Genomic DNA, 10,462 nt, shown 5'->3' on the forward strand with positions numbered 1-10,462 from the left:
TTCAGGAGTTTATCACAGAAGCGAAAAAATTCCTAAATTGCTGGGCTGTGGTCGCGGCGACCATACAGTTATTACAATAAACGCTAGAAGCTCAGCTGGCGCTAGTGTCTACGGGACTTTCTTTCATCTCATTTATTCCATTTATTTTATTTATTTGTATTTCGCAAGTGCCCCAAGGGGCCATACATGAGGAGGGCAATTCAACAGCATACATAAAAAAAAGGCAGAACAGTGAAAATATGAACAAACATCATGAAAAAACACAATAAAGTGAAAACACGTGGAAAGCATACACATCAATTTACGCAGTATTGAGCACACGCACTTTTGAATTCGTCGACGTTTACTAAAGACACAATGTTAGCTGAAAGTTTGTTCCAGTCAGAAATGGCCAATTGTAAGGGTGATGTCTGGAAACGTTTTTGTAGGGGATAATTTAATAGTATATTATGCTGATGGTCAAATCGAGGAAAAATACGGTGTGGCAGCTTTAAAAGTTCAAGCCTGAGGAGTGGGTTATTATAATACATGTTATGGATGAAAGTTAGCCTAGAAAGTTTTCTTCTGGTGGAGAGGAGTGGCAAGTCTGCTTTTTCTTTCAGCTGAGATACGCTTGTGTGTCGAGAATAATCTTTGTAAATAAATCTGCTTGCCCTGTTTTGAACTGACTCTATTTTTTTAATTAGGCAGTCTTAAGAAGGATTCCAGACGATAAAAGCATACTCTAATTGAGACCGAACATATGATTTGTAAGCGAGTAAACGAACGTCCGGAGGTGCCAGATATAAATTTCGTCTGAGAAAGCCTAATGACCTACTAGCCTTGCGGGCCACATAATTTACGTGATCTTGGCAGGGTAGGCTCTCGCTAAAAATAACTCCTAGGTACTTGTGGTTATTTACTTTTTCAATTGATAGATGACCTATTGAGTAGTTGAAACTTACAGTGGATCTCTTTGTGGAGTTCATGAATTTAGATATTGAGGTATTGATGTTCCTTTGCCATTGATCACACCACGAAGAGAGGGCGTCTAGGTTATGCGGTAGTGAGAGACACTTGGTATGGGTTTTGACAATTCTATCAATAACGCAGTCGTCTGCAAAGAGTCTGACTCTGGAAGAAATGCTAGTGGTAATATCATTAATATAGATAAGGAATAATAAGGAGCCCAAAACTATCTCCTGAGGAACTCCAGACTTCACATTAATGCTAGAAGAATCATGACAATGAAAAGAAACTGTCTGTGTTCTGTTGGTCAAGAATTCCCGAAACCAGTTTATTAAAGAACTATACATATTAAGACACTCAAGTTTTTAAGGTAGGCGTTTATGTGGCACGTGGCATTAGAAAAATCAATAAAAACAGTGTCAGTCTGAACTTGTGAATGCATGTTTGTGTGTAGATCGGTTAATAATTCATAAAGTTGGGTTTCGCAAGACCGGTTCTTTCTAAAGCCATTCTGGTTTATGAAAATGAAATTCTTGTCTACGAGAAAGCTCATTATATGAGTGTACAAAACATGCTCAACAATCTTGCATGGAACACTGGTGAGAAATATCGGTCGATTATTACAAAACAAAGATTTACTACCAGATTTGTAAACTGGAGTGACGATTGCATGTTTTAGTCATGCGGTATAATGCTCTGGTCTAAGGATTGTTGATAAAGCTGTGCAAGAAGAAGCCCGGCATGTGGCTGTGTTAGTTTTAGTAGCCTGGAACTGATGCCTTCGACACCAGGAGAAGACAGGAAGGGCAGGTTTTGACTTGTATTGTTAATACCATCCGGGTCAATTTTAATCTTCGACAATAAAAAAATGGTTGTGTGCAAAATAAAACTAAGGATCGGGTAAGACTATTCGGTGAAAACATCTCCGAAGTACTCATTAAATTTGTTTGCACAATTAATTGGTGATATTACATTTCCATGCTGGTCTAAAAAGAATTAAAAATTGTTCTTTGGGTGGGCTAATTATTTTCCAAAATTTCTTGGGATTTTTATGCATCAAGTTTGTTAGATCATTGCCGTAAAAGTTGGATTTTGCAACCTTGGTTTCACGTTTGCACAGCTCTGCCTGAGTATCGTACTGAGACCATAATTCGTCAGTATTCCGAGATTGTGCCTTTTTGAAGAAACATCTTTTAGTATTCAGGCTTTTTTTCCAGGGATTTCGTGAACCACGGCTTTTCTGGTGCATCAGGTATAGTACTTTTTGCAGCAAATGTAGCAAGTATGTCTTCGAACTTATTTTGTATCATTTTCCAGTTCTCTTCTACTGACCGAGAGAAAAAATCGCAGTTAAATTCGGAAATAAAAGTTTTTAAAACAGTTTATACCATCAATGTTTGCCTTAGAGAAATCGCGAATTTCCTTGGACTGTAAGGAGCATTTCTTACAGATGTACAGAAGTTAATAGGGATAGTCACGTGGTCACTGATTTTGTCAAGACACGTAATATTTTTTTTAAATATTCTGGCACAAAAGTGAACAATAAATCTGAAATTGCATCGTCCCGAGTGGGTTTAAGTACTACTTAGGTCAGGCACAATGATTGCAAGATGTTTAGGAAGGCGGATGTAAGCAAATTGTTGCGGCATTCGTCAGATGAATTAACAGTGGTCTGTTTGATTCCGGGAAAGTTAAAGTCGCCGTCAAGAAAAACAGGCGGTAACGAGATGTAACATTTCCAATAGAGGTGATCAACAAAATCAGACGAAAAGCTCGGCGGTCGATAGCAAGCACCTACTAAAATGAACAAGGAAGCAACCTTTTACACTTACCCAGATTATGTTAATGTTGTCATCAATTAAAATGGGAAGAGCAGGCAAATTTCTTTTGACAGCAATAAGGACTCCACCACAACGTGACTGCATTCTATCTTTTCTAAAAATCGCGAAGTCACGGTCAAGCACTAACTCATTCAGTAAATTATCAAAAAACCAAACCTCCGTTCCTAACACGACGTCGGGGTTTCACATTGCAATTTTATCAGCGAGAGCGTCTTATTTAGATAGTATGCTCCGAAAGTTGGCAAGAAAAGAGGACAAATCATGAGACGTACAGTGCTAATCACACTTGTCTATAACGCGCGAGCGTGCGACTCTCTCCGGGGAGCGCTAGACTGGTGGCATTCGCGGAAACTAAGCTAGTCACGTGGCGCAACATGGAACGGCCCGCTCGAGGGGTGTCCTGCGCACTCTATCAGCTGGCGGCGAACGCGGAAGGCTGCTCGCACGCTTTTTACAAACATCATTGCTCGAACAATAAACAAACTAAAGCATGAGGGCGTATCAACGATGTCGTCATCAAAGAACAAGAATATATCATAAAGCACTCTACTTTTATCGTTTATCAAGCTGATAGAGTGGGCAGGTCACCCCTGGAGCGGGCCGTTCCATGTTGCGCCACGTGACTAGCTTAGTTTCCGCGAATGCCACCAGTCTAGCACTCCCCGGAGAAAGCCGCTCGCTCGCGCGTTATAGACAAGTGTGATTAGCACTGTAGTTTTCTCTTTTTAGGGGCGATGCTCCTTAGGGGTTAGCCATGTCCGTATGTCCGTCCGATGTTCGGCTTCGGGGGCTCGTGCTCCTGCTCGTGAACTCACGCGCTCACGAGCATGTGAGCACGTGCTCCCGTGCTCGTGTAAGGCAAAAAAAAAACAAAAAACCAAACAACAACCGCATTTTCACGTGGTGAATGACGTTGGTTGGGGCGAAGCTCTGGTTGTGCTTGCCTGCGTAGGCGGTGAGCAGCAGCATGCCGAGCCTTTCGTTCGTTTTCTTCCATGTCAGAAAGAGAATGTGTGGTATGGAACGTGGTTATATACGCATTGGAGCATTTGATCGCAGCGTGACATGGATGAAAACGAACGAAAGGCTCGGTATGCTGCGGCTCAGTGTCTACGCAGACAAGCACCACCAGAGCTTCGACCCAGTCAACATCATTCATCACGTGGAGATGCGGTTTTTTTTTTTAGTCAGTTCGTATTTTGGCTTGGAATGATCCGTTTCGATTCATCAACGGTGCCTGGTTGGGGATCGTACAAAAACACCTTGTCATTCATAAAAAAGGTTATCAAAAACTAGACGCACGCGTTATTGGGAACCCGATGCGTTTTTGCGTAGTCCCAAAGCTTTCTGCGTGCTTCACGTATCAATGGCGAGAGATCTTCCTGAATTCAAACCCAAGAAGATGCTAGGTTTTTCAGCTTGTGTGCATTTTCTAGAATCGTTTGATTGATTTTGAAGCTAAGAAATCTTAGAATGATGGGGCGGGGGAAGTTTGCGTTCTTTGGACCTGCCCGGTGGGCTCTTTCAATTTCTCCTGCCTCTAGATCCAAGTGGTCTTTGTCAAAGCAAGTTATTTTTTCTTCAGACCTAGCCCAGGTTTCCCTGGATTCCTCTGGAATGCCTTTGAATACAAGATTATTCCGGCGGATGCGGTTAGCAAGAGCGTCAAGGTTGCTAGCAAGGTTTTGCGTAGTTTCAAAGTTAAACGGTATTGATTGGATTCTTTCTTCAAGGGAGCGTAGGTCTTAAGAGACTTTAGAAACTTCTTCTTTTGTTCCCGACAATTCCTCAACCTTTCTATCAAGAGTCGTGACCATTCGCTTAATTCAACGACCCCTACAGTGATCGCGCTAAGATTTGAAAGACTTGCTTGGTGGTTTAACTCGGTCTTTAGGAGGAGAGCATCCGACTTCTCTTGCAACGTAGCAAGAGTTTGGCTGTTCGGGAGCATCGTTGGGGCCGGGGTTCATCTCTACGTGTCCGGACAAGGTGAGGAGTGAGCGTAATCACGCCAGTGCAAACGCAACTCTGATCGACGGAACAACAGCAAGAACTCGCGGGCAAAACCAAAAAAACGTTTCCACTTTATGCATTTGTAGGTGCTAAAAGGGAGGAAACATCCTATTCTTGCTCAATAAACACAAACATCGACACCCATGATTTGCCAACACGCACTGTAGAAACAAAAGTAGAACACTGGGATCTGCGGCAGGGTAGTATGGAAAATTCAACTTAAGAAAAGAGTAAGCGTGTTGTCCGGTTGCAAATTGAAGCAGACAGCAAGCAGTCTACATTTGCAGTCTTCCGGTGTATTCTATTGGGAAAACATACGTGATATATTGCTCTTCGCCGGGGAATAACAGAAATCGGTGTAGTTTTTTTCAACGTAACGGGTACTATGTAGCTTTATTCAAATTATAAAAGTGTAACTTATTTAGTCTATTTCTTTTACTACTGAGCGATGTTTAAGTTAGCAAAAATTAAGGCTCAGGACTATGTTGTACAGCAATGATATGTTAATACCAGCTATCAATTCAAGCAAAAAAAATGTAAGACGTTTTCAATTCTCTGTAACGACGAATTGGAGCACAGCTTTGAGTAGGAGGAGGGAGGGTACGGGGGATGGGTATGCGCCTCCTTCTTCCCGCTAAATTTAGCGGAAATTTTGGCAATGTTAGATGCGTGGACGTCATACGTCACGTGACGTCCCGTGTTTCCCATAACGACGACACATGTGGCATCACGAGGGTAGCGTTTTGACATTACCCTCGTGACCCTCACGGGGCTACCCTCGTGAGGGTTACCCTCGTAAGGGTAATCCTCTTGAGGGTAACCCTCGTGAGGGAATTACTCCGTGAGGCTAATCTTCGTGAGGGAAACCCTTGTGAGGGTTACCCCCTGAGGGTAGCCCCCATGAGGGTTACCTTTACGGGGGTAACCCTCACGCGGTTATGCTCACGAGGGTAACCCTCACGGGTGTTACCCTGACGGGGGGAACCCTCAAGGGTTACCATCATGAGGGCTAACCCTCACGGAGGTTACCCTCACAAGGTTCATCCTCATGAGGGTAACCCCGTGAGGTTACCCTTATGAGGGTGACCCTTATGGGGCAACCCTCAGGAGGGTTACCCTTACCCTGTGAGGGTAACGTGACCCCGTGAAGGTAACCCTCGTGAGGGTTACCCCGTGAGGGTTATCCTCACTCACATGAGGGTAACGTAAACCCCGTTAGGTTAACCCTCGTGAAAGTAACCTTTACGGGAGTAACCCTCTCGGGTGTTACCCTCGCGAGAGTAACCTTCATGAGGGTTACCCTACCCTTACTCCCTCCCGGAAGGGTAACGTAAACCCCATCAGGTAACCCTCACGAAAGTCATCCTCATGAGGGTAACCCACAAGAGGATTACTCTCGTGAGGATAACCCTCTTGAAGGTTTCCCTCGTAAGGACGGTCTCGGGCGGATAACCCTCGTGAGGGTTTTTCTCGTAAGGGTAACCCCTGTAACGGTTACCCTCGTGAGGGTAACCCTCAGCATTAGTTTCGATGTCAGGAAGCTCACGTAATACGGCTTTGCTTTGTGGCGAACTGTTTAAACATTTGTTGAGGACGGAAAACAGTTTCCTTTGATTTCAGATAAAGCTTCAGATAACTGACAACCATCGTTTTAAGCACCAAGATGTGTAAGAAGCGTAGCTTATTTAGTGGCTCTAGTTTAGCCCGATCGCGCATAGGCACAGAAAGAGAACGAACAGCTGAACTTCGCGCTCTTGGCGCTGCTTCAATGGCTTCATCAGCCCGTAGCGTTGGCTGCGCTCCGAACTAAGGTAAAGCAAAGCAAATATTCAGATCTTAGGGTTTCACAAGCCCAACCAACAAAAATCACTTAATACGCCCTAATAATAAAAAAAAAATTGCGGGTTTATTTTGACTAACTGGAGATCTTTTGACGTGCAACCGAAATCTCAGATTGGCCTCCGTCGGATTGCGGGCATCTCGGCCGATATTTAAACCCGACAAATATGAATTCATGGGCCAGCGCGTTGGCTCCGAGACACCGATTTAATGTTTTGTGTTTCGTTTTAGTATCATTGCCACTTAAGAGCCATCGAGGTGGTTTTTGGAACAAAATATAGTAAAATCATTCCGACAAGCATAGTTTGATTGCGAAAATGATTTTGCAAGTGATAAAAACGTTAAAATGTTTTCCCATACGTGGCGGTGTCTGAAATGGCTGAATGCATTTCATGGCGCCCATTTCATTTGGATTGCGTCGGGCATGTGTACCGAAGCACAATAGAACGCGCGCAAAATCAGCTGTGATGCACCCGCAGCCTCGCGCTTGTCGTTCTGGCATCTCTAGGTGTGGGCATCGAGGCATCTGACACCCTGAAATCTGGCGCTTTTTCTGTTTTTCACGTGGCGTTCCAAGCGGCACACGACGAAAAATACGCATCAAGCTGTTCTTGAACACGTGTCGCCATATGTACTTTTTTTTAAGGAACTACAATGTGCCGTAACTGAATGGGAAAAGTTTGAGGTCTTATAACATTCTTTACGTGTAATATATCATTATAGAAGTTCTGGAAATGTAATATCGAAGGATGCTTCATAATTTACTGGATCGTTATTTTGATTAGTTGACGTGATTCCGTTTTTATAGCGCCATAAAATAGTACCAATTTAAACTTTATTTTTTATTTTAAGATATACATTATTTTTATAGTTCGTTGCTTACTTTTTTAAATTTATTCCATCCAACCGAACGCTCACGTAAAATATTATGAACGATGGGACGTTATAACTCGAGAAATACATTTTTCAATATTAGAAACTGTGGTCTATTAAAAGACGAATAAATAACTAAAAACTAAAAATAATCATAAAATCGAGACATTAAAGTATTGTTGGAAAACAGCTATTTAATTGACATCCACTTTATAATTGTAAGATACATGGAAATAAAGTTATACGCCGTCAAAAAAGCACTAAATCGTCATGCACGGTAGGGTTTCACCTTAAGATAAAAAGAGGCAGAGCCGTATATGTAGAGAGTTTGACCCAGGACCGGCTTTATTAGGGGCGACCAACAGGTCACCCGAACCAGCGTGAACGCGCCGCATTTGCTTTTGCTTATTTGGTACTTCCTCTAGTTCGCTGAACTGCCTCCGCGTTTTTTGGCTCTGTAGCTCAACACACTAGCAGACGCTTTTGCATGTGTATCTGTGTGTGTCCGCTCCATGACCGGCGGATAATCGACTCTATTTGAGGATAATCGACTCTATTTTAAGGACCTTTCTCATCGTTATTGCGATTGTACGTTCGGTAAATAGCTACAAGCTGATCTAGAATATTCTTCTCTAATCAAGTGTTAACAACTTCCCCGAAACTTAAACCAAATACGCTACCATGCACATCACTGCCTTGCGCCAACCTTCGAACCTCCAGCACTTTTTCTGAACCGAGTCGAGATCCCAAGAACAACGCACATCCATTTCCTAGGTGTCATCATCGACCAGCATTTCGATTTCCATCGCTATGTCCAAAACGCCGTTTCCGGGGAAACGTGACTCCTTGGCTTCGTCATTCGGTCCACAAGAAGTGCCAGTCCCGATGTGCCCAAATTGCTGTTCACAGTACTGGTGTTGCCCATGCTGGAGTTTTCCTGCTCGGTGTGGGATTCGGCAACCAGGCAACTTGTTGCCTCCCTCGAGCCGGTGCAATGTCGCACTTACTACCTTATTATGAGGCGTCAACTTGGCCTCCGAACACCATCCTATCGAGCACTGCACTTCCTCCGTCCAGTCCGCAGGGACCCGATTCAACATCCACGTCAAGTAGCGACCACGCTGCTCCTAGCCACTTTTCTGCTACCGAACTCCTCGCTTCCTTGTGCCTCCTTCCTACGGCGTATTTGCACTGGTGGACTGCAGCCCTTTTTAACCCGTAACTTCGTCACTAGAACTCCCTCGCACCCCGTACCGTAGAACTTTAAAAGCCCCCCCTTCCCCCCCCCCCCCCCCCCCCAGTCACCAGCTCACTACCAAACGACAGTGTCTTACCTCGAACATTCACCAAGAGCGTTACGGCCCACCTGCGGGACAACTAACTCGACTTTTTATTCCGATCACGGAGTGGGCTCCAGCAGGCGGACTGGATGTACCATCCTGTATGATGCACCCTATTGATGCTGAGCTCACAATACTGACTATTCCGCTCGAGAAAACTATAATATAGTGACTAAATTCAACCTATTATACACATTCTATGTGCTAGCATTAGCGCCTGCCTATTAAATGTGACAAAAATAACCTGAAACCAACGTTATTTCCACACGTTCCCATTGCCTTTCATAGCGGCCGCCGCGGTTTTGGTGTGGAGCTAAGACGGCGCCTAGTGGAACACTCGGTCCCTCCAAGCCGTTCACGTGATATTTCTTGGCCCGCGCGCTCTCATAGGCAAACGCGGAGTGACAGGGTCGCCCCATTAAAGCCGGTCGTGGTTTGGCCATTCATTGGGAAGTATAGTAGACAAATGAGGAGGCGTCATTGACTGCTGGGCGTGTTCCTGAGCGTCTTCAGAATTCATGTCAACGTCAACGTAGAACCTATTTTTGCCTAATATGCGGGCACAAGAAATGAGCGCCGAAGAGACTAACTTACCAGCGCAGTCTTGTCTCCGTGTTTGATGAGGGACCGGCGTACGGCTTCGAACATCGAAATCTCAGCAGGAGGGTGCTCAGGAAATGGCGAATAGACGATGCCGTCCTCAATGCGTGCTCTCACCATCTTCACTTTACTGTCTCGAAGTATTGCCTGCCCGCGCAGTGCTTTCTGAACCCACCGCTTTCAGGTACTTGTTCGCAAGGATGTAATTATCTGTAACAGCAAACGATGTGTAAAGCGGAATTTTGTTACAGTCGTTATTTGAATTAAAATCAAAGGCATTTATATATTATACTATTGGCTGCCTACAATGCATGGTTATAAGATATAGGCTGTCTACGATGAGACAAACATATTTGCGAGGATCAACAGCGAATAAATTCGCAGGCAACCCAGTTGTAACTTGTGGCGTCATCTCTTGACAGTCTCATCGAACAAAATAATGCGTCGTCTCCTCGCGAAGCCTATCAAAAGATAACTCCACAAAAAAGAAAAAAAAAAAGAAAAAAAAAGCTCTAATCGCGAACACGTTCGACGTTGACCTTTTCAAGTTTTGGGTGTCATTTTCTACAAGAAGAGAGCTATTCCTACTCTTTTCATGTCTACCAGGTAAAATACACTGCACTAATGCACATTCCCTGAATATGTAAGATTTCTATATTAATGGCTCTGATCTCTGCGGCTTTTATTACAGCACGAAAATTCATTTAGATGTTTCTTCGTAACCGCAATTCATTGCGCCAACGAAAATATTCCATGAAGACAAAGTACACGAAAAATGCGAAAGAATGAGGCGAATTCAGGGAAATTAAAGCCGTCCCCTTAAAACTCCTATTCAAAATAGCAGCTAAATATCATCACGAATAACGAAAATTATCCCTGGAGAAGAGAAACAAGGGGGACAAAGGGAAAAACACAATTCTCCGAACACAGCTAGGTGACTTATGCGCGAACGAATAAATCTGCCTGGACCTGGTATCGAACCAGGGACCTCTCCATTTCCAGTGCAGT

General features: G+C 43.9%; 1 protein-coding gene across 1 annotated transcript in view; it reads right to left on the reverse strand.

Annotated features, from left to right (window-relative positions):
- The window catches only part of LOC8043404 (4-coumarate--CoA ligase 1-like), a 36,336-nt gene extending 26,762 nt beyond the window's left edge, over nt 1–9,574 (reverse strand). Inside the window, exon 1 of the mRNA XM_002416276.3 lies at nt 9,449–9,574. Within this exon, the coding sequence (XP_002416321.3) occupies nt 9,449–9,574 (126 nt within the window). The remainder of the gene's footprint in view (nt 1–9,448) is intronic.
- Nucleotides 9,575–10,462: the final 888 nt, after the last annotated feature.

This window comes from Ixodes scapularis, unplaced genomic scaffold (genome assembly GCF_016920785.2).
Source record: "Ixodes scapularis isolate PalLabHiFi unplaced genomic scaffold, ASM1692078v2 PGA_scaffold3__209_contigs__length_174095766, whole genome shotgun sequence".
In the NCBI taxonomy this organism is placed as follows: Eukaryota; Metazoa; Arthropoda; class Arachnida; order Ixodida; family Ixodidae; genus Ixodes; species Ixodes scapularis.